This window comes from Hyperoodon ampullatus (assembly GCF_949752795.1).
Source record: "Hyperoodon ampullatus genome assembly, chromosome: 17".
Lineage (NCBI taxonomy): Eukaryota > Metazoa > Chordata > Mammalia > Artiodactyla > Ziphiidae > Hyperoodon > Hyperoodon ampullatus.
Window position 1 is genome coordinate 63,683,398 of NC_136930.1, and position 24,853 is coordinate 63,708,250.

The following is a 24,853-nucleotide window of genomic DNA, read 5'->3' on the forward strand; positions in this document are numbered from 1 at the left end:
GTGAGAGAGAAGAGCAATTTTACTGCACGACGAGGCAGCAACAAAATTTAAAGCATCATCCGGAACAGCACCCAGGACCCTCCTCGCCTTCCAGAAAAAAAAAGGGGGGGGGGGGAATACATGGATTGCTTGAAAGGGGAGAGTCTGGTCGGGAGCTGTTGGAGCAGGAGATTTTTAAATACTGTTTTTTAAATCCTGGAGAACGTTCCCCTGTTCTGATACTTTTATACTAACTTTATATGATTTTGTAAATTAGTCCGATTTGAATTGTAATCCTGTGACGGTGTTTACTGGACTTTGGCCGGTCCCCCGTGCTACTTTTGGCAACACATTTTGGGGAGAACATCTAAACACCAAAACCCTACCAGAAAAGATCGGATCTGAACATTGACCCGGTGTCACCGAAGAAGCCTTTAAACCATGTGGACTTTTCTTGGCATTGCCACTTTCACCTATTTTTATAAGAAATGCGGAGACTTCGTGTCTCTGGCCAACAAGGAGCTCTTGCTCTGCGTGCTGGTGTTCCTGTCGCTGGGACTGGTGCTGTCCTATCGCTGTCGCTACCGGAACGGGACCCTCCTCGGGCGCCAGCAGAGCGGCTCCCAATTCGCGGTCTTCTCGGATATTCTGTCAGCCTTGCCTTTCATTGGCTTCTTCTGGGCCAAATCCCCCCCTGGATCAGAAAATAAAGAGCAGCTCGGGTCTAGGAGGGTAGGTTGAATTCAAAGTGGGCAAATGAGTGTGTTATATTAAAATTAGGACCGGGGTTACTCAAATGTAAATATTCTAATTTAAAGGGCGAAAGGCTGCAGGTTAGATACTGTGGTAGGAATTCTCATATAGCTGGGGTCTTTTGTTTGTTTGTTTTAAAAGCTCTTGACTGTTCCTTGGCTAAATCCTTGAGGCTCTTAGGAATGATTGAAAAACCTTTGTTTCATTTAGTGTTGGTGGTGCCAATGCTAAATAAAATCGGTTTGATTATGGATGTTGATTTGATTATGAAAGCTGAAATGTTTGAATCACTAGGACAGAATCATCATCTGTGTTGGAAAAAAATATTTTTTTAATTTAAATCCTTTGGTAAGGATTATGTTTGAACCTGGGAAGAAAGAAACCCGCTGCAGGTTAAGTCTGCGGCTTATAAGAAGGGACAGCTGCCTGGGGAAAGTCACAGAACAGTCGGAAGCGCTGGCAGAGTAAAATGCTCAGTGTTTTATTAAAGTCTTGGGCAAAACACCCTCCTCTCCCCACGTCGGCGGAGCCTTGAGTAAATCAAGGTCCTAAATCAAGAGACTAATTAATGCGTGCAGTTCAGCCATGTTCCTAAATCAAAGGTGGATCTTCAAATACACGTGAAGTTACGATGATCCCTGCAAAGACAGCAGAGGAGGACAATGGTGGGAGATGAGGGGGGAAAGGTTGTCGAGGTCAGAACATTTCGGATTTGTTGCCCTTGGGTGTTTATACTTTTTCCCAAGAGCACTGGAGGATTCTAAGTATGGGAGTAATGATATTTGATTTTTACTTTTTAAGAAGCACATTCCAGTTTCTGTGTGGAGAATGGATTGTAGGAGTACAAGAGTGGAAGCTGGGATGTGGGGTAAGAGACTCCAGCAGTAGGCCAAGTAAGGGACGACAGTGACTTGATGTTAGGGTGTGTGGCCTACAAAATAATTCACTCTTTGAGGGTTCTAGATCCACATCATTTTCCTGTATCTGCAGTACAGATCAGCACGGTTTGCAGAAGAGCGGGGGGCTTGGTTTAGAAGTTTTGCTTCACCACTGCTGACTGTGAGACCTTTGGCAAATTGCTTAGTTTCTGTAAGGATCCGTTGCCTCTTTTAGGTGGGAACAGCACTAACCTTGCTGGTAGTTAGCGAATTGAATGATTTAATGTTTGCACAGTGCCTGGTTCATAACTGTGATAAATAGTAGCTATTAACATTAGTCTAAAGGTAATCTCTGTCAGGAACCTTTGGAGTGGTGCTGAATTCAGTGATAGGGTGGGTGTGGGTTGGAGGAATGGGAGGGCAGGGAGAGGGAATCTTAAATCCTCAAATTGACGTCTTTGGTATCTTTGTCTGAGATAATGTCCCTCGAGGTCACTGAGCACTAGTCCAGGTGGCTGGAATGTCGTTATACCGTAGAGAAATTTGGAGGTAGGAAATCGGATTACCAGCAGTCACTATTGATTCCACTTTGTGAATACCTCAGGCTTTCTGCTTATTTCCTAAATAACTGGGAATTGGTAGACTGTAATGAGTACTAAGTTCCCATTAGTGGGAACTACTAATCTACTGACCAGGCTCTGAAAAACGTAACTTTCTCCAGAGTTCCCCTTCCAGGATTGTGTGTGTGTGTGTGTGTGTTTAACAGGGAAAATTTAGGAAGAAAAACTAATAACAAATGGCTAAGATGACAAAAGGGGCTTTTCTTGCTCTCAGAACAGTAATTTAAATATAGGCAGTTGCTCTGGCCATTAAGAAATACTGAGAGTAAGAGTAGACTCTACTGTGAAAAGATAATTTCTCTAAGAGAAGTTATAAAAAAGTAGAATGGACAGGAAGGCCCCAGTCCATTATACAGGCGGAATGAATATTAGAATCACAGAGAATTAAAGTTCTAAAGGATTTTAGGTTTTATCTCCTTCCTTTTTTATTAAAACCCTGTCAAAATGGCATTAAAACCCCATCAAAATGGCATTTAGTCTTAATCGATAAGGTCAGAGAACTCAAGGAAGATGGTTCCTTGCAACTCTGTATCTGAAATGTATTCGTATTTGTGAATCCACATACCAAGAAAAAATATTATTACAGTATTGAATTGGTACTTCCCTGGCGGTCCAGTGGTTAAGACTCTGTGCTTCCAATGCAGGGGACGAGGGTTCAGTCCCTGGTGCAGGAAGTAAGATCACTCATGCGCAGCACACACGGCTAAAAACAAAACAAAAGAAACAAACAATATTGAATTATTCATTAAAAAAAAAAGTAACAGGCACTGTTATGCTCAGTGGGCATAAATCTCTCAAAACAGACCTTTTTCATCTTCTTATAATCAAAGTTAAGGTTTTTACTGTCAGCCCAATGAGTGATAGGTTTAATGTTTGTCCTTATTCCTAAACTGGAGGACCACTAGTTTGACTAGGCTCTCTTAAGAGTATCAGGATAGGGGAAAAGGAAGGTAAATTAAATATATTCTTATATGTAAGGACTAAAATTGTGAACAGTTCGAATCCCAAGGGACAGAATGAGTTATTCTCTTGGAATTTTAAGTTAAATATTCTCAATAGATCAATAGCCAGGATTTGACAGTCTTTTTGTTATATAAAAGTGATTTTAGATGAAGGTAGATTTTTCAGATGAAAATCCAGAGGGAGAAAATAAAGATGAATAGCTGAAATATCTACAGGGTGCTGAATAATTTGCAACATGAAGTCATATCAGAAATTGTGTATGGGACTTCCCTGGTAGCGCAGTGGTTAAGAATCTGCCTGCCAATGGGACACGGGTTTGATCCCTGGCCCGGGAAGATCCCACATGCTGCGGAGCAACTAAGCCCGTGTGCCACAACTACTGAGCCTGCGCTCTAGAGCCTGAGAGCCACAGCTACTGAGCCCGTGTGCCACAACTACTGAAGCCCACACGCCTAGAGCCCGTGCTCCGCAACAAGAGAAGACACCGCAGTGAGAGGCCCGCGCGCTGCAACGAAGAGTAGCCCCACTCACCACAGCTAGAGAAAGCCCGCGTGCAGCAATGAAGACCCAACGCAGCCAAAAATAAAATAAAATTAATTAATTAATTTTTAAAAAGTTGTACATGATTTGCATCTGGTAGATGCTCAGTATATATTTGAAGCATTGAGTAATTAACGATAGAATTTTCCCTGTAAGTCTTTGAAGCCCCTTGTAAACATTTTTTATATTTGGCCTATTATGGATTTATAAATATGTGACAGCATTTTCTAAATATGTTTGAATGGAACACACATTTAATTTTATTGGGATATTATTATACATTTTTGTTTAACCAATATTTTGATATCGTTTTTTATATATGATCTGGATTTTAAAACATAACAGTTCATTTGGTTTGATAATGTTTAGGGTATAGTTTTTACCTAAGTTGCAAATGTCCAGTGTGTCTATATAGTAGCAGTATGATTTAAAGATAACAAATGTGGCTACATAATTCACTTTTTTTTTTTAAAAACAGTGCAAAAAAGGAACCAGTATTTCAGAAACAACCTTAATAGGAGCAACTGCCTCTACGTTGATATCTTCTCAAAATGATCCAGAAATTATCATCGTGGGGTCTGGTGTACTTGGCTCTGCTTTGGCGGCAGTACTTTCCAGAGATGGAAGAAAGGTGACAGTAATTGAGAGAGATTTAAAAGAGCCTGACAGGATACTTGGAGAATTTCTGCAGCCAGGTGGTTATCATGTCCTTAAAGACCTGGGTCTTGAAGGTAGGTTCATAGTGATTTTTAGGAGTTATGTGGCATAAGCAAACACTCTTTGCTATGACTGGTAAAAAGGTATTCCATTTTATTTTCATGTATAAAAGATACTCTATTCATTTATCAACAAATTTGCATGAAAATGAGAGCAAAGGAGAAAATAAGCATGAGGAGATACGAAGTAGCCTTAGTGAGATAAATGAAGTGGCTAAAAAATTGTAATGGTCAAAATTGAAGACTGGAAGACCAGAATGAGGGCATGAAATTTAGTGAAAGGTGAAGGGAACTATCATTTGTAGAGTGCATAAGATGTACCTGTTATAGAACCTTTTTTTGAAGCATCATTCATCCATTAACCCTCTGCTTTTTAAATACTACTCATTTAGGAAATACTTATATTTGCTGTATGCTTTGTATGAGGTGCTGTACTGGGTGCCAAGGCTATACTGGTGAACAAGACAGATCAGCTCTCTACTCTTGGGAATCAAAGTATAAATATAGGCCCAGGCTGTGAATTGAGAAAGAGCTTGCTTGGTATGTAGGGTAGGCAGTATGTTGTAGTAATTACCAGCATTGATTCTGGCACTAGATTGCCTGGGTTTGACTACCACCTCAGATACATAAAAAGCTGTGTGATCTTGGCTAAGTTACTCAACCTCCCGTGTATTAGTTTCCTCATCTGTAAAACTGGCACACTTAAAAGAGTCCTTGTCTCATAGTTGAAGAGGATTAATTGAATTCATAAAGACAAAGCATTCAGAACAGTTCCTGGTGTGTAGTAAGCACTATGTAAATGTTTGCTATTTTATTCAATGAACTGAAAAGGAGACCGTGTAGCCAGAAAGTATTGGGTAATGGGGAAAGGAGAGTGGCTTGAGATTAAGGTTGGAGAGGCAGGCAGCTGCCAGATCATGCAGGGCTTTGAAGGCAGTGGAGCAAGAATATGACAGGATCCTGTTTACGCCTCTGTAAAGGCTTCAGACCTTTGACAGCTACTCACATGACAAACACACCTTACATCCTGACTCAGTACCTACAAACATACCTAAATCTGACTGAAATTTTACTTTTTAAATACTTGTCATGATTTTACCCAAGTATACAATTCACAGCTCGAAAGCCATTTCACAATTTACCATTGAGTCACATCCTGCAGTCTGTAGAATGCTGTTGTAAAAGAATGTGTGGATGTGGTGTGGTGAATAGCCTCCAAGACTGTGGTGGTGTGGTAGCAAGAGTCAACTCAAGGAGTCTAGTGGGAGCTCATTGCTAAGTCCAAATGACAGATGATGGTGGTTTGGACTAGTATGGTAGACAGGATATAAAGAGAAGTGGACAGATTCATGGCCAAATTAAGAGGCAGGAATGGCATGACTTACTAAAGGATTGATGTGAGGTATGAGAGAGGGGGTATTAAAAAATGATTCCTAGGTTTTGATTTGAACAACTGGTAGATGGCGGTGCTGTTTGCTGATAAGAAGACCTAGAGAGGAACAGGCACTGGGAGGAAGTTGGGAGACCTGTGGAGATATCCAAGTGGAGATGTTAAGTTGAATATATGAATCTCGAGTGCAGAGGATGAGTGATTTGAGCTGGCTGGAGTAGACATTTCAGAGATGTCAGCATATTGGTGATACTTAAAAGCCACAGCAGTGATGGAGACCAGCTAAGGAGAGTGTGCAGGGAGAAAAGAGGAGACAGAATAAACCAAGTCCTGGGACACTGATGTTTAGAGATTGGGTAGAAGAAGAGGAGCTTGCCAGGGAGACTGAGCAGGAGCCGGCAGAATGGCAGAAAAGAGCCAGGAGAGTTTCCAAGGGAGGAAAATGTTTCTAGCTGGAGGGGACGGGTACGTATCAGGAGAGGAAAGGAGACATGTCATGGTTTGCTAATGAAGGGTCAGGTAAGATGAGTGTAGAGAAAGGGCCATTGGATTTGGCCATTTGGAGGTTGCTTGTGATATTGACGGTGTTTCGGTGGAGTTGTGTAGACGAAACCTAGACTGAAGTGAGTGGGAGATTTAAAAATTTGAGATTAGAAAACTACTCTCGAGGAGTTTTTCTCTGACAGAATACAGAAACGGCAGAGGTGAGATGCAGATGTGAGGATAAAGGAGGGCTTTTTTAAAAAAAATAAGTTAATTTATTTTTGGCTGCATTGGGTCTTTGTTGTGGTACGCGGGCTTCTCATTACGGTGGCTTCTCTTGTTGCGGAGCACGGGCTCTAGGCGCGCGGGCTTCAGTAGTTGTGGTGTGTGGGCTCAGTAGTTGTGGCTCGCGGGCTCTAGAGCGCAGGCTCAGTAGTGGTGGCGCACGGGTTTAGCTGCTTCGCGGCATGTGGGATCTTCCCGGAACAGGGCTCGAACCCGCGTCCCCTGCACTGGCAGGCGGATTCTTAGCCACTGTGCCACCAGGGAAGTCCCCAAAGGAGGGATATTTTGATACTAGATAGAGCATGTTTGTGTGCTGACAGAGAAGATAAAGTTGAGAGGGAGGCGACTAAAGGTGTTACATTCATTCCTTCATTTAACAAATATTTATTAAGCATTGGCCGTATCGTAAGTACTGTTCTGGGTGCTGAGCCTACAGTAGTGAACAAAACAAAGATTCCAGCCCTCATAGAGCACACATTCTAGTTGCTAGTGTAGAGGGTGGTGATAAAAGATGAATAAATAAAATGTAGAGTATATATAATGGTTATAAGGGCTTTAGAGAAGAATCAGAAAAGGGACATAGGGAGTTGAGGGTGGTGTGTAATTTTAAATAATGAAGTGGGAGAAGGGAAAGCCTCGCTGAGAAGATGACATTTCAGTAAAGGACTGAAGGTGGTGAAGGAGTAGCCCTAGGGCTACCTGGAGGAAAGGACTCTGTCTCCAGGCAGAGAGAGAATCAAGGGGAAAAGCCTGGTGGGAGGAGTGAGCCTGGCCTCTTTGAAGAGCAAGGAAGGAGAATCGTGTTGACTTGCGTGGTGTGGGTTATAGAGAAAGGGTCAGATGGGCAATGAGGGCTGGATTCCACTGTGGCCCACTATATGGCTTTGGCTTGTACTCCAAAGGGAAGCCACTGGAGAAGTTTAAGAGGAGCAGTTAGTAGATTTCACATGTTAGAAGTATTATTAGAAATATTATTTTAAAATATTCTTGTTACTGTGTAGAAAAAAGCGTAGATCATAAAGTGGCAAATCAGAAGCAGGGAGACCTGTTAGAGATTATTGCGGAATCAGTGAGAGTTGTTGGCTTGGACCAGGGTCGTAGCCGTAGAGGGTGGGGGAAGTGGTCACATTCTGGGAATATATTGATCTTTGGAAGGAAGAGGCAGTAGGACCGGCTGATGGATCAGATGTGAGGGATGAGAGAAAGAGAGGAGTCATGGTCTTTAAATGAGACTAGACGACATGGCCAAGAAGAGGTGCAGGACGACCCCTGGGGTACTCTAACGTATAGAGGTCAGTGAGGTGAGCAGGAGCCAAAAAAGACGACCGAGAATGAGCAGGTGAGGAGGAAAAGCAAAAGACTGCAGGGCTCTGGACCCAAGCGGAGAGAGTGCATTGTGAGGAAGGGAGGTCCACCTCTGTCCTTTTAAATTTCCTAACCACCACCCTTCATGAGAGGGTCACTTGAGGCAGACGTGACTGTATTCTGAGACAGGATTTTGTTACCTTTATCGTTGAACATCAGGCAACTGGAAATGCCCTCAGACTAATGACTAGACATGGAATCATTTAGAAATCCAGCCTCAGGGGGTATGTCCAAGGTTGTGGCAACAAACCTCAATGGGTTCTTACAGGTAGTTCATGTAAGGGTGAGGAGAGCCGTGCAAGAGGGAGGGGAGCCACTGAGGTATTTTAGCCAGTCCACGCATCATGCGTACCTTTAGTATCATAGCAAGAGTCCTTTTTAACATTCATTATGCTATCAGTTCCCCCTCAGGTGTGATGAGCTATGGATAATAGAAGCCCTTGAAATAGTTACTTTTTGGAGTGTGGACTTCTAATATAATACCGACTGACCCATCCTGGTGTGTGGGTTTTTAATAAGTGAATTGATTGCCCTTTGGCTTAAGCTTAATATCTAGAACTCTTCAAATGAATACATTATAATTTAAATGCTATATCTTTATAATAAGTCTCGTTATCCAGTGGGGAACCTCCTCCTCACCTCACTTTCTTTAGGATTATCTTGACTTTCCTTGGCCCTTTTGCTTTTCTGTATATAAAATTTAGAATCAGGTTTCAATTCCCATGAAAACAAACCCTGTCAGGATTATGACTGAAATAGCACTAAATGTCTAGCTCAGGTTTAGAAAAATTGTCTTGGACTTCCTATCCATGAATGTGGTATACTCTCCATTCAGTTAGGTCTTGAGTGTATTTAAATAAAATGTCATAAATCTTGTTTGTCTTTTGTTATATTTATTCCTTGACTCTGATTTATATTTGGACTTCCATAAGTTATACCTATTTTATTATGCACTGTATACTCATTTTGAGGTTCAGACTTCACACCAGGTCATGGTACAAAGTTATGATTGGATTTCTTATGGATGACTCCACGCATGGCCTATGGTAGATGGCTTACTTCCATGCCATGTCTCAGGGCGTTAAATTGAGTTTTTCTGGTCTCTGTTGTATTGACAAGAAATTTATGTATGGTGCCAATTATTGCTGGACTTATTTTCTAAAATGTTATTACTTTATAATATGACCAGTAGTATATAAATTTACCCATTTTATCTTTATCTCACTAGCAATTTTGAGAGATTTGGTGTCTTATTGTTTCAGTTTTATTTCGTTGATTTTTTAAAATCAAGTTTTGACATTTTTCCTGATATGTTCAATGTTTCTGTACTACTTAGTGTGAATCATCTATACACTTTTTACCCATTATTGTTAGGGTCTTAATATTTTTCCTATGAATTTTAATGAGTGAATTTTATATGTAAATATTTACCTTTTGTGATATTACGAATTTGCTAAGACTTGCCTTCCAGAAGTGTTAAGATTTCTGAAATAGTTATTAATGTCCAGTTCTCAAATGGTATTGTAGCTTTATGAACACAGAAACTCATTTTCAATGGTCCATGTCCTCCTGGTGCCTAGTGTAACTCTGGGTGTATTACAAAATTGATTTTTTTGACCTGAATTGTTTTGCAGATACAGTGGAAGGTATTGATGCCCAGGTTGTAAATGGCTACATAATTCATGATCAGGAGAGCAAATCAGAGGTTCAGATTCCTTTCCCTCTGTCAGAAAACAGTCATGTGCAGAGTGGAAGAGCTTTCCATCATGGAAGGTTCATCATGAGTCTCCGGAAAGCAGCTATGGCAGAGCCCAAGTAAGACTACAGCTTCAAATACATGATGTTAAAGAAACACATTTAAACTTGGCCTTCGTACAAATACTATTTTATACATTTTCGTAAGTGTTTGGGTATGGGTTAGAACATAGCTATTTTACTAAAACCATAAGTTAGAAGAATGTTAGCTCTTCAATGCCTTTGTTAAGAATATCATATAGATAACCTTCCTTTGAATGACATAGAACTATTGAGAATTTTCCTTTGACTAAATATGTGATCTTTTATGTGGTTGGAATTTAGAGGATATAGTTGTTGTAATTAAGGTTTAAGCTCATATGTGCCCATTTGGGAGTTGGGGTTTGTGGTTATGGTACTTTTTATTAAAAGTCAGGTTAGAGAACTTCAAGAGAAGATCCCTGTTCCATTCATATTAAGGACCTAGACTGACAGAACTGGCTGCTTCTCTCTCTCTTTTTATTGAGTTATAGTTGATGTACAATATTATATAAGTTACAGGTGTATAGTATAATGATTCACAATTTTTAAAGGGCTTCTCCTCTTAATTATTAACTTATATTTGTCTCTAGCCCTATGCATTATAATTGAGGTTTAATTGAAGCTTTAAACATGAGAACCCTCATGTCATTGGCAAAGGCTTAAGTGTTGACAAAGCAAGTGAAATGAGTGGATTATTCTTAGAACTGAAAGAATTTGACATCTATGGAAGTAGAATATGTTCATTATAGAAAAATGGAAAAATACTCAAAAATATAAAGAAGATTGTAAAAATTATCCATGATCCTTCTAACTAGAAGTAACTACTCTGAATAATTTGGTAGATAAATTCCAGTTCCGTGTATGGATTTGTATGGGTATGTAAAATTTTTCTGCATGTATTTTATTTTTTAATGAATGAGATAAAACCTCATGTTACTTTTTAAAATGCTTTTAAAAAAATCATTACATTAGTAATATGTATTCCATTTTAAGAAATTAGAAAATTAAGGGCTTCCCTGGTGGCACAGTGGTTAAGAATCCGCCTGCCAATGCAGGGGACACGGATTCAAGCTCTGGTCTAGGAAGATCCCACATGCCGTGGAGCAACTAAGCCCATGCGCCACAGCTAGTGAGCCGGCGCTCTAGAGCCTGTGAGCCACAACTACTGAGCCCGCGTGCCACAACTACTGAAGCCCGCATGCCTAGAGCCCGTGCTCAGCAACACGAGAAGCCACCGCAGTGAGAAGCCCACACACAGCAAAGAAAAGTAGCCCCCACTCGCCGCAACTACAGAAAGCCCGCGCACAGCAACGAAGACCCAACACAGCCAAAATTAAAATAAATCAAAAAAATATACAAATTAGAAAATTAAAACCACACCAATTCTAAAATCCGTTAATGATCTTTTTGCTTTTCGTCATTCCAGACCTTTTTCTATGTACGTGTGTCCAGTTTACATGGGTAAACTGGAGATAAAGAAAAGGGAATTTTTCATTCCTTATTTAAATTTTTCAGTTGTGCTACCAGAGAATTTATTTCTGTTTATTTATCTTTTAGCACAAAGTTTATTGAGGGCACTGTGCTGCAGTTACTAGAAGAAGATGATGCTGTGATGGGAGTTCAGTACAGGGATAAAGAGACTGGAGACATCAAGGTGAGATATATCAAATATTAGCTCTTCCTAAGAGATTTTTATTTTCTTTTTCTCCTACTCCTTTAAAAAAGTAGGCTCACCAATTTATTATTCATCGAAGGGACCGAGATCTAAGCCATCTGCACCAAATTGAACACATTGTTCTTTAGAGCACTTCAGAATGCTGTTCAAATAACTTCAGAAACAAACACCACGATTTTAACTGTATTAAAAACTGAAATGAGAAATGTACCCTAAGAGAGAAGCAGAGGGGAACTGGAAGATGCAAAAAGGAAGGATTCAGCATAAAAGAAATAATTAGAATAAAATATTGTTTAAGTAAGAAAGGCAAAAATTAAGAGAATGTCTGAGGAAATAGCAGAATAAAATAGTTTGCTCCTGTTGGTTTAGTAAAGAAGAGAAAGTCAAAGGCTTATCTGTTGATTCTTCCCGGCTGCTCCATAGGGTAACCACGTCCTAGGAATTATACTCTAATGGGGGCAATTACAAGATAATATAAATACATACATCCACATGTACAAAAATTCTTCTAAGCCCTAGCCACTAACTGAAAGCACTATGTGAAGTTAGAAAATTCTAGAATAAAAGAATGTGGTTAGTCCTTGGAATTTATAATGAGATTCAATCCTCTATGGGCTGTGCTTGCTTTGTAACAGTTTTCCCCAGTGTCCATCAAAGTAGCTTAATCTCAGATGGTTTGGATGGTAGGGCTTTGGAGGAAGGTGATCCTCAGGGACTCAAGGGGAAGGGTCTCTAAAGATTGGTCGTGCATTACCTTCAGCCCATGTAACAGCTCCTTCAATAGCATTATCTTCAAATACTCTGTAATGCCCCATAATGTATTTAAATTTGTTCATGTACCTTTTAAAAGAATGTCCTTTTCACTGTGTATTTCTAACCATTTAGCTGAGTATTCTTTGTTTTTGTCGTAGGAACTCCATGCTCCATTGACCGTTGTTGCAGATGGACTTTTTTCCAAGTTCAGGAAAAACCTGGTCGCCAATAAAGTTTCCGTTTCTTCCCATTTTGTTGGCTTCCTTATGCAGGTACCATAGGAATGCAATTGTAGGAAATAAAAGCAACTTGAAACTTGAAAATTATTAAAATATTTTATTTATTTATTTTTCTAGAATGCACCACAGTTTAAAGCAAATCATGCTGAACTTATTTTAGCTAATCCGAGTCCAGTTCTCATCTACCAGATTTCACATAATGAAACTCGAGTACTTGTTGACGTCCGAGGAGAAATGCCAAGGAATTTAAGAGAATACATGACTGAAAACATTTACCCACAATTACCTGGTAAGAAATAGTATTTCACTGCCATTGTAATCTACTGTCTGCAAGCAAGTCTCACAAAAGGCCCTTCATTTCCAGTTCTCACTGAAGCTTTGTCTAAATGAGGCCAGAGATAAGGATGGCAGGTGAAAAATTCATCCAGTCAGTCAGCTACACTGGAGCTGAATGAACTATTTAAACTAGCACATAAAAAAAATCTCCAAGTAAAAAAAAAATAGTTTCAATGATTTTTTCTTAGTAATAATTATAGTTTTCTGAATAATCATTAATAGTGGCATATATGGTATTTTTTAAGGTAGTCTGGATAGCAGTCTAGGTATGTGAATTCTTGAAATAGCTCTTAATTAATTACTTCTTGTGCTTGGTTTTTGTAGAAAGGATAGCTACCATATATTGAATGTCTACCATATAAGAGGTGTTTTACTAACATAATTGAATGTCTACACAACTACCCTATGAGGTAGGCATTATCATGATCCCCATTTTACAGATGAGGAAACTAAGATTCAGAGAGGTTACTTAGCTTCTCCAAATACAAACCTTTAGCAAGTGGCAGAGCCAGGGTCGAAAGCAGGTCTGTCTGGCTCATACATCTCTGACCTCAACATGAGGGCTATAAGGGGTCTTTCAGACATCTCTGTAAAACACTCATTAAAATTACTATTTTTTGAGAATAGGAAGATATAAGAAAGAAATGTAAACAAATTATTAAGAATATTGATAAAATTGAAGGGAAACCCTGCTTGCCAGTTATGACATGATTATAGTAATAGCACATTATCCTTGGTACGAGTATGTTCTGTTTAAATATTCTGTTTTTTAACTTATTTTTTAAATTAAGCAAAGTTATTTTTTAAACTAAGTGAAAGCACTCTATTTAATAATTAATGGAATATTAACAGAAATTAAGGTATACATGGACCAATTTAGATTTTTAACAATGACATTTTCAGCACTTCAATACATTTTCACTCAGTTAAGCCATTTTCGAAGCTTTCAGATGGAAAGAATGAGTTATGCATATTTAGGAAAAGGATAGTTAATAATGTGATATTTTTAGCATTTTTTTCTTTTATATAGATTTTTTTTTCCCCAATCCGAAACTTAGTTGCAGCAGACTGCCCTGTGTAGTTTTACGCTCATATTAGTTAAGTTATGGAAATTCTACTCATTGTAGGAAGGAATAGTTTCAGCATAGGCATTCTGCTCCTATATTCCCAGATTACGAATTGTATGAAAAGAAAGTTTATTTTCTATACAAGTAGAAGCACAAAACTTTAAAACTGGGAAGTATCTCAGAGATAAGCTAATCCAACGGTTTCATTTCTAGATGAAGAAACTAAAGCTCAGAAAGGTAGTGCTGTATACACCTTACCCTTTTTCTACTCTATATACCCTCCTGCTGTTTGTGAATTGGTGGTATATTTCGTCTGATCTTATAGAATATGGTGGTGACAGTAAATTAGGTGTTAAACATATGATACCTAGCATTTAACATTTGGAAGAGAGGTGGGTGGTTTTTCTCCCTGTCTCATCTCATCTGGATTTGCTTCACTTTTCCTCAAGCTTTCTGGTTCACCCAGATCTATGTTTATCTATTTACATTAATTTTCTCTTAGATTCCTTAGTAATTCCTTAGCTTGAATAACTAGGTGCTTAATGAACAATTTTAGTAATAATTAGTTCTTGATTTTTCGCAAGGGATATATGTAACAACCATAACAGATGTGTAGTAGGTATTTGTTTATTCTTGATAAGAAAATGTGGTAACTTGAAACTGGAATGTTATAAACCATTTATTTGGTGGGGTGGGCTTTACTGCAGATCACCTCAAAGAGCCATTCCTAGAAGCCACTCAGAACTCTCGTCTGAGGTCGATGCCAGCAAGCTTCCTCCCTTCTTCACCAGTCAACAAACGAGGTATTATTTTATTGGACTGATTTTACAAAAGATATTCCAAATATTCAGATTCATTACTCCAAATGACGTGTGTGGTACAGTTTGTAACATGTGGTACGGAAACTTGATTACTGTGGATTCATGCATTAGTAATACCACAATTAGTTTTATATCTATTATTTAATATTCAGTACATATAGGTCACTGTTCTAGTTATTGGAGATACAACAGTTAATTAAATACAGCCCTTAATCTAGAGAAGGCAGTTTTCTAGTGAGATATAGACATATAATTTCAGAACACTGCGGATAAATGCTGTAATGAAAGCCCACTCATGGTACCCCAGATTCACTGCGAAGGGGTGGGGTGTACAAGGCAGGGAGGGGAGCCTGTGAACTGGGAAGGGTGATTAGGGAAGACATGGCTCTGGAAACAAAGCTGGACTTGGGGCACGGAGGGTGAGTGGGAGCTCATCAGGTGGACAGTGAGATGAGGGGCTTTTTCTTTTTTTTTTGGCTGCGTTGGGTCTTCATTGCTGCCCGCGGGCTTTCTCTAGTTGTGGCGAGCGGGAGCTACTCTCTGTTGCGGTGCACGGGCTTCTCACTGCGGTGGCTTCTCTTGTTGTGAAGCATGGGCTCTAGGCGCGCGGGCTTCAGTAGTTGCAGCACGTGGGCTCAGTAGTTGCGGCACACAGGCCCTACAGCATGAGGGCTTCAGTAGTTGTGGCACGCAGGGTCAGCAGTTGTGGTGCACGGGCTTAGTTGCTCCGTGGCATGTGGGATCTTCCCGGACCAGGGATTGAACCCACGGCCCCTGCACTGGCAGGTGGATTCTTAACCACTGTGCCACCAGGGAGGTCCCGAGAGATGAGGAACTTCTAAATAGGCAGAACAACATCTACAAAAGCTAGGATGGCCAAGAAATGGTGGCACTTAAGTGAGCTCAAGTAGCTTCCTATGGCTGGAGCATAGGATAGGTGTCAGAGTGGTAGAAAGGTAAGGTATTTATTTAAAGTTTAGTTTTAATCCTATAGACGATGGAAAGTCATTGAAAAGTTCTTTTTTATAATAGCTTTATTGAGATATAATTCACAAATCATATAGTTCACCCTTTTAAAGTGTACAGTTCACTAGTTTTTAGTATATTCATAGGTCTATGCAACCATCACAATTAATTTTAGAACACTTTAATCACACCAGAAAGAAATCCTGTACCCATTAGCAGTCACTCCTCTTTTCCTCCCAGTCCCCAGGCAACCGTTAATTTACCTTCTGTCTCTATAGGTTTGCCTCTTCTGGATATTTCCTATAAATGGAATCATACAATGTGATCCTTTGTAACTGGCTTCTTTGAGGTTCATCCATGTTGTAACATGTATCAGTCCTTCATTTGCTTTTATGGCCAAATAATATTCCATGTATGGATATGTCAGTACTACATTTTGACTATCCATTCATCAATTGGTAGACATTTGGGTTATTTCTACTTTTGGTTCATACCTGTGTATGAGTTGTTGTGTGGACATTTATTTTCATTTTTCTTGGGTATATACCTAGGAATTGAATTGCTGGGTCTTAGGGTAACTGTTTAATGCTTTGAGCAACTGCCAAACTGTTTTCCAAAGTGGCTGACCCATCTTACGTTTCCATTAACAATGTATGAGGGTTCCGATTTCTCCACATCCTTGACATTGGTTATTATCTGCCTTTTTGCTCATAGCATCCTAGTAGATGTGAAGTGATACCTCACTGTGATTTTGATTTGTATTTCTCTGATGGATAATGATGTTGAACATATTTTCATGTGCTTATTGGCCATTTGTGTATCTTCTTTGGAGAAATGTCTGTTCAGACTTTGCACATTTTTTAACTGGGTAAATTAAAAAAAATTTATTAAGTTCTAAGAATTCTTTATTCTAGATATAAATCCCTTATTAGATATATGATTTGCAAAGTTTTTCTCTCATTCCATGGATTGTCATTTTGGTTTCCTTGATGGTGTTCTTTGAAGTTTTTAATTTTCATGAAGTCCAGTTTATCTGCTTTTTTCTTTTGTCACTTTTGATGTCATATGTAAAGTCTTTGCTCAACCCAAAGTCATGAAGGTTTACTCCTATATTTTCTTCTAAGAGTTTTATAGCTTTAGCTTTTACATGTAGGTGTTTTGATTCATTTGAGTTAAATTTTATGTATGGTGTGAGGAAGGGGTTCAGCTTCTTTTGTATGTGGATATCCAGTTGCACCAGCCTCATATGATGAAAAGACTATTCCCCATTGAAGTGCCTTGGCAGTCTTGTCAAAATTTGACTGTAAATGTAAGAGTTTATTTCTTTCAACAGTATTTTGTAGTTTTCAGAGGGTAAGTTTCACATTTCTTTTGTTAAATTTATTCCTAAGTATTTTACTCCTTTTCATGCTATTATAAGTGGACTTATTTTCATTTTAAGATTCTTCATTGCTAGTGTATAGAAAAACACTGACTTTTCCATATTTAACTTGTATCTTGAAGCCTTGCTGAACTCATTTATTAGTTCTAATAGTTCACTGAAAAGTTTTAAACAAGGTAGTGGCATGATCAGAGTTTTGTTTCAAAGATATTACTCTGATATGTTGTGGAAGGTGGTTTGGAGGAAAGTTCAGACTAAAGCCTATAGTGAGGCTATTTAATTATTCCATGTAAATGATGATGAAGGGCCTGAACTAGGGTGTGGCAATAAAAATGGAAGGTAGAGAATGGACTTCGGTAACATCTAAGATGAAGAATGCATGAAACTCAGTGATTAATGGTAGTAAGAAAGAGTGAGGTCTCTTGATGGATCCCAGGTTTCAGGCTTAGATAATTTTGCCACCTATTTGCTGACATCGGAAATATAGGGAAAAGTGTGTAAGTTTAGGGAAGTGTGGAGAGATGATGAGTTCACTTTTGGACATAGTGTGAAGGGCTCGGAGGTCATTTGAGTGGCCGGGTGGAGCCCCACTGAAAACAGGAGTGTGGAGCCCTGAGGAGAGGTGTGAACGGGAGCTGTCGATATACTGTGGCTCCTGAATAAACAGCTATCGTTTGCTATGGAAAAACATGCATCATAAACTACCAATCATATGAACAAACTATACTGCAAAGCAGAATGAAAGCCAGTGCCAAATTGATATAAACAGCATGCTGTGGGAACATATATCCTAGTTGGTGGGATTGGGAATGTTCCATGGAGAAAGAGGAATAAAAGCTGGTTATAGTTTGTGCTTTTTAGTGAAGGTATTAGACTAATACATAAAAAACTTGGATTAATATTTAGAATATACCTTTTCATAAATTTATGTGTATTCTATAATTAGTTATAAACGTAGTATATTGTGACATTACAGAAAAAAATTATCCATAATTCTGCCACCTTGCCACTATTATTATGGTTGGCTATTTCTCTCAGAGACAAAATTAAATAAATGCTTTGTTTAAATGTCCCTCTAAGTCATAGGTCATTAGCCAGGCTGACAACTGAAGGGAACCTTAGTCAGGAGCTTGGTCAGGAGGTGTATCTCGAGTCAAAGTGCAGAGCTTTCTGCTTCTGTAGTTTTGTTTTAAGGGGGCCTAATTTTCAGCTAAGATTCAATCAAGGCTTATTCTCCTAAATTAACTTCTGATGGTTTTGGAGTATCTGCCTATTCCCTTGGAACCATACAGACATCTCTCTATAACATGCTGGCAGCAAATATTACTGTGAAACGTCAACGACCTCTTGATTTTTTTCCCTTGTGGAAGGCCTGCTGTTTATGCATGGATGCCTGTACATTCTATGTTTTTTCATGGAAGAGGCCTTATAAATATTTTGACATTGTTTGACTTAATCTTAGGGTCACATGTGAGCTTTTTTTTTTTTAAAGATGATGTTGGGGGTAGGAGTTTATTAATTAATTAATTTATTTTTGCTGTGTTGGGTCTTCGTTTCTGTGCGAGGGCTTTCTCTAGTTGCGGCAAGCGGGGGCCACTCTTCATCGCGGTGCGCGGGCCTCTCACTATCACGGCCTCTCTTGTTGCGGAGCACAGGCTCCAGACGCACAGGCTTAGTAGTTGTGGCTCACGGGCCTAGTTGCTCCGCGGCATGTGGGATCTTCCCAGACCAGGGCTCAAACCCGTGTCCCCTGCATTAGCAGGCAGATTCTCAACCACTGCACCATCAGGGAAGCCCATACATGTGAGCTTCTTGAGGACAGGGACCATGTTCTTGTTCTCACTGTATCCCCAGGGTCTGGCACATATTAGTTACCCAATAAATATTAATTGAATCAACTCTTGAATTTTTGCCTGAATAAATTTTAGTCATGACTTAGTCCGTTGTATTTTCACATTCTCATTTACTAGCTCACATTCAAAATGTTTATAAATTAACAGAGTAGTCTTTTTGTTTGTCTTAAAGGATGCTCCAGGATGTCATAATCTACCTTCTCTCTTTTTACAGGTGTTCTGCTTTTGGGAGATGCATATAACATGAGGCATCCTCTTACTGGAGGAGGAATGACTGTTGTTTTTAATGATATAAAACTATGGAGAAAATTGCTAAAGGGTATCCCTGACCTTTATGATGATGCAGCTGTTTTCCAGGTAAGATATTATCCTTTGACAAAAATCACACAAAACATTTCTTTCTGGGGCCTAAGAGGAATGGGGCTTTGAAGGGGAGGTCTGTACCTAGGAGCCTGGTCCTTAGGTGTGATTCTTAAGCAGTCTTGTTCAGGATTAAGAACTTGACTTGTCACCTATGAATCTTTTAGAATCTCTGTATTTGGATATTATATAACATTGGATTACATGGGCCACTTAGCTTCAGAGATGTAACTCATTGCTCTGGAGATGGTTTTGTTTTGGTGGGTGTGTAAATGTTGAACAAGGCATAATGACTTGTACACTAGTCCTCAGGGTAACTATCAGTTTAGGGGATTATACACAGTAGTTTGTGCTCCTTCTTTCTCTCCCTCCCTCTCCCCCCTTCCCCTCCCTTCCTTCTTCCCTTCCTCCCTCTCCCTTCCTTCCTTCCCTTAACCATATAATAAGTGATCTTTTTCCTTTTTAGGCCAAAAAATCATTCTATTGGACAAGGAAAACGTCTCATTCCTTTGTTGTGAATATCCTTGCTCAGGCTCTTTATGAATTATTTTCTGCCACAGATGGTAAGTGCAGATATTTTTAAAAGAATATTGCTGAAGTGCAGGTTTTTAGCACAGGAAGGGAACTTCATTACAGAAAAGTTAGTGATTAGGCCAGAAATAGAAATGTTTCCTGAGTTCGCTAACTTCCAAGTTGGTAGTCCTTTTTAACTCAACCCTTGAGCAAAGTTTTTTCTAATCATCATGTATCCACCACTTTGTGTGGAAGTTTGTTGCTTCCGTAGACAGCCTTAATAGCAATACCTCAATAATGTGTCATTATTCACCCCTCTGGTCCAAATCAGATGCATAAGATTGCAATGCAAATCTTATGCAAATGCATGAGACTGTGATGGAAGATCTTTCTGGCCATGATTTAAAAGGCAATATAGTTGTTAATCTTTTTCTTCCTGAACACTAGTTTCAATTTCTTTTCAAAGTAGTATTTTGTAAAATGAATATGAGCTTCATATCAAGCCTAGATTTTGTTAAAGTGCACAAGCAGAAATATTCCCACGCTTTTGTTTTTGTTTCCGTCTGAGGTGATGGTCAATCTATACATTACGGAAAACATGACTTAGCAGAAACAGCGGTAGAAATGGAGGAAAAGGCATCTGTGCCACCTCCCAACCATGGCTGTGTACAAATTAGTGAGTGGTAGGTTAGTAAAACTAGACCTTTAGGTTTTCAAGAATAAATATAACTTGAATCTCATAACCTCAGGTGTTTACAACAAAGCTATTTCTATGGCCTGGCTGAGGCCCTAGTGATCCATGCTCTGGTGGCCTGATTACAAAGGATGACACAGTACAGATACTTCCTGCAGAGTCTCTACCCATCATTCTTGCTAAAAGAAAAGACAACTTATTGTGATTTTCCAAGCAAATCTCTCTTGCTAGTTGAGCATGGAAGTTACAATGGCTGGTTGGGCAAGAAAAGAACTAAATTTGGAGTGTTTCTAAGCTCTTCTTTCTAAGCTTTTCTAAGCTCTTGAGTTTCTTACATGATGAGTTTGAATCCGCCGACAAAACAACATTAAAAAAGTTATGAAATAATGGAGGAGGAATGAGCTTTATTGGAGTAAAACGTTACCTGTTGTATCCTTTTTCATCTTTTGTAAAGAACAATCTAGGCATACTTGAGAAGAACATTGGTTCTGTACTATTGAAAAGGTTATTGATTGGGCTTCCCTGGTGGCACAGTGGTTGAGAGTCCGCCTGCCGATGCAGGGGACACGGGTTCGTGCCCCGGTCCGGGAAGATCCCACGTGCCACGGAGTGGCTGGGCCCGTGAGCCATGGCCGCTGAGCCTGCGTGTCCGGAGCCTGTGCTCTGTTACGGGAGAGGCCACAGCAGTGAGAGGCCCGCGTACCGCAAAAAAAAAAAAAAAAAAAAAAAAAAAGGGTATTGATTGATTATATTATGTTGTGAGGGTTTAATGAATTATTTTGAAAAGTATAAAAAGTGTACACATATAAGGCATTATTATTTACTCTTCACAGCTGTTCTTTTTACTTGATAATTTACTGCTCAGAGATATGGATCAGGCATCTTAGAGACTTGGAATCTGGTTTCTAGAACTTTGTTTTTATAAGAAAAGTGTTTACAAAGTAGTTTGCATCATTTAATGAATTTACAACACAGTCAAGGAAATAGCTTTTAAATAACTCTAACTTCTAAGACCTACATGTTTAGTAATTATTTACTAGCAGAAAAAGTTTATTCACACTTAAATTACTATGTGTAATGTTACTTATGAAATTTAAAGGAAATCTTGGGTTGCTGAAATGCCAGCACTAGATTTTTTAGAAATTATCTGTAAGGTGTAATAAATGTTACACATTCATTTTTTTCTGACATTTCATATACCCAACATAAATGCGTGGATAATTTGATCGGGAGTAATTTTTAACTTTTATTTTAGATTCCCTACATCAACTAAGAAAAGCATGTTTTCTTTACTTCAAACTTGGTGGAGAATGTGTTGCTGGTCCAGTTGGGCTGCTTTCTGTGTAAGTTGTTTCGATGACACAGAGGAAACGGATGTTCCAGGTTTTCTTAGGACAGTTGGTTTTATGAATGACTGCAAGTGCCATTTTATCATTCAGTAGTATCCCAAACAAAACGTAGCCCAGAGAAATGAAAAAAGGCAATATTTAGTGCTGCATTTTTGTTCTAGGAAACAGGGTTGATTCTTTGGGATCCATGATTAATAGAAGTTTGTATTTAGAATTTAATTCTGTTGGGACTCATGAAACTCAGTAACAGTTCTGATGGTGCAGACATATGTAGAATTATTCTTGGAAAGTCTGCAAAATGAAATTCTTTAAAATTTTGCCCCTTTGTCTGCTATCTGAATGTCAACACTGTTATCTTTTGAAAAATCTAGACGCACTCAACAAACCAGGCAATCCAGCTATTTCAGACTGAGATCTCAAGATTAGTGAAAGAAAACAGCTCAAAACATACAGTTTAATAAACTAAGAGGAGTTACTGGCTTCTCTGACAGGGGTGAAGTCTAAGTAGTTTCTTGTAAGCAAAAAATTTTTTTAATTTGTCCCTTAGCTGGCAGATACAAGCTTGTAAAGTCCCCTAAAATGTAGAGTGTGTGTTTACCTTTACAGATAATATATAATTGGAACCTCTTTATGAGTCAACTTTCATTTACAGGTCTTACTAATATTTTTTATATATATATATATACACTTTTTATCTTTCCTATTTATTACAGATTGACTCCTAATCCTCTGGTTTTAATCGGACACTTCTTTGCCGTTGCAGCCTATGCCACATATTTTTGCTTTAAATCAGAACCTTGGATTACAAAACCCCGAGCCATTTTCAGTAGTGGTGCTGTATTGTACAGAGCGTGTTCTGTAATATTTCCTCTAATCTACTCAGAAATGAAGTACTTTGTTCATTAAGCTTAAAGGGGAACCATCTGTGAATGAATACTGGGAACTTGCCAAGTCTGAAGAGACTTGGAAGAGATGTACATACATAGCACAGTACTATACCGCTTCTAAAGTGGGAAGTCTTGGACCAAGATTGGGATTAATTTGTTTTTGAAGTTATTTGTATATAAACATGTAAATATATACTTTAGTTTACAATTTCAAATGAAGGGTACAATACGATAGATATGTAAAAGAAATGATTGTTACCATAAATTAGTGCTAACTCTGAGGAACTGCAGTTTGTCTTTTGAATTCAGTATTTGGGATGAGTTATTGTGGGGCATGCAAATAAAATGAAGAACGAACTCTCATGTCTTTTTGTCTCGTGCTGTGGACTTCTTTACGTAACTTCATGAAAAAGAAACCAAAGTGGGATGGGAAACGCGGAGGGAAACCTATTCTGTTAAATAACTCCTGACGTTGGGGAAGTTGCCTTAATATCTCTGGACCTTATTTTCCTCATCTATCCACCTGTCTTTCCTCACTTATCCAATTGGATAAGGTGCTTTTCTGAGTTCTTGGAAAATATCACATTTATATGGAAAGGCAATCAAGGGCTTTATATAAATTCCACTGTGTAACATTAACAAGCCAGGCTAGGCTTATTTCAAGAAACAGTGAATGAACAAATAAGCACTTGCAATATCTGGCATAATGCCTTAAAATCAGTCAGACTTCACTGAGTTTACACTACATTTGAAGAGATTATGGACATTCAGAAGGGTATCATGAGACTTAAGTAAATCCCCAAATATCACTAAAGTAAATTGCTTCCATTAAAAGAGCAGTAGAATACAGCCGGGAATTTTAAGTAACTATTTCAGATTCTAATGATTAGGGCTAAAATTTTACTAAAGCTTTTATAATTAACATTTCTCTTGTTCAACTTTTAACTTGAAATTTTTTCAGTTGAGGAAATTTTTCACTAGCCAGATCACTTTGCCTTGTTTTAGCACAGTGTATGTGGACTCATTTGCTTGGTTTTGTGAAATTCCCCTCTGATAAATCGTACACTTCAATTGTCTGGTTAAAAATACACTTTCTTAGATCTGGCCTTTTTATTAGCAGCTGGCTTTCTATGCAGGGGATATTTTCACAGAGAACTAAAGCTCTCACTTCATGCAGTTACTGCAGTGCATCTGATTACAAATGAGAAACAGCAAGATAGTTTTGAGAAGTGGACATACGATGGCCACAGACTTACCGGCTGAGTTCATGTGTCAGCTTCGGTGGGTCAGACTCCCAAACTCCTTACATGCCAGGCAACTTTCAGTTCACTTTTAAAATTCCTCCCTGGGTTTCCACCAAGCTGGGCTGATAAGCCTTCTGCTTCCCTCTGCTGACTAGATGCTTTTTAAAATCCTTTCTACAATGATGGTGAAATGAAGCATATAAAGTCATTTTTTTTCTCCTCCAGTATTTTAGGATTTGAGACCTTCTGACAAAAGAAATAACTTATCATAAAATCAGAAAACTGAAGGGAACCAGAGAAATCATTAGCTGATTTTATAGATGATGCCAGTAGGCTACCTTGGGACAAAGTTTAACTAGTGGCAGGATCAGGACTCAAGCTTTGCCTCCTGACTACAAATTCTGCTTTTCTTACTACTTGCTAACTGACTGTCAAGCACATTTCAGATACTGGGTGTTTTTTGTTTGTTTCTTTTGCTTGTTCCTCTCCTCTCCAGAGGGCATAGCTATATGGTCAGAGTTAAAACACCTTTCTTACTCTTATCCAAATTGCCACAAGACGATGGCAGCTCCTCTTTCAGGGTAATTTTCATTCAGAAGTGATTTAGGATTTTGGAGGAGTTAAAAGCTAATGGCTAAGCTGTTATAAAAGAAAAAAAAAAAAGGAGTGGGGAGTTGGGGTGGGGCTCAGGGCTTGCTGAGGAAGGAGCAGCTGAAGTTGGGGAGTCCTACAGAAGGGCTGCAGGGAACCCCCAAGGTACCTGGATTGGACGAGGACATTGAGCCTCAGACATGAACAAACTTCCATGGTACGTGGTCCACGGATTGCATGGTCTCTGCATCTGCTACTGGTCTCTCTGTCACCATGTGCCTGCCAGCCTGTTGTGGATGGGACCATGGACACAACACTGGACCTACCAGGCCCCTCTCTTACCTTCCAGACAAGGTTTTTTGCAGGGTGAATATGT

At 39.0% G+C, this 24,853-nt stretch overlaps 1 protein-coding gene across 1 annotated transcript; it reads left to right on the forward strand.

Annotated features, from left to right (window-relative positions):
• Positions 1-420: 420 nt before the first annotated feature.
• SQLE (squalene epoxidase) lies at positions 421-23,009 on the forward strand (the record flags this gene model as incomplete). Its single annotated transcript, XM_079722769.1, has 11 exons — positions 421-711; positions 4,212-4,464; positions 9,607-9,787; positions 11,306-11,402; positions 12,335-12,448; positions 12,533-12,704; positions 14,526-14,621; positions 19,054-19,196; positions 19,666-19,762; positions 21,662-21,749; positions 22,469-23,009. The coding sequence occupies 11 exons, from the start codon at positions 421-423 to the stop codon at positions 22,659-22,661; spliced, it is 1,725 nt and encodes a 574-aa protein (XP_079578895.1). The 3' UTR covers positions 22,662-23,009.
• Between the last annotated feature and the right edge of the window lie 1,844 nt (positions 23,010-24,853).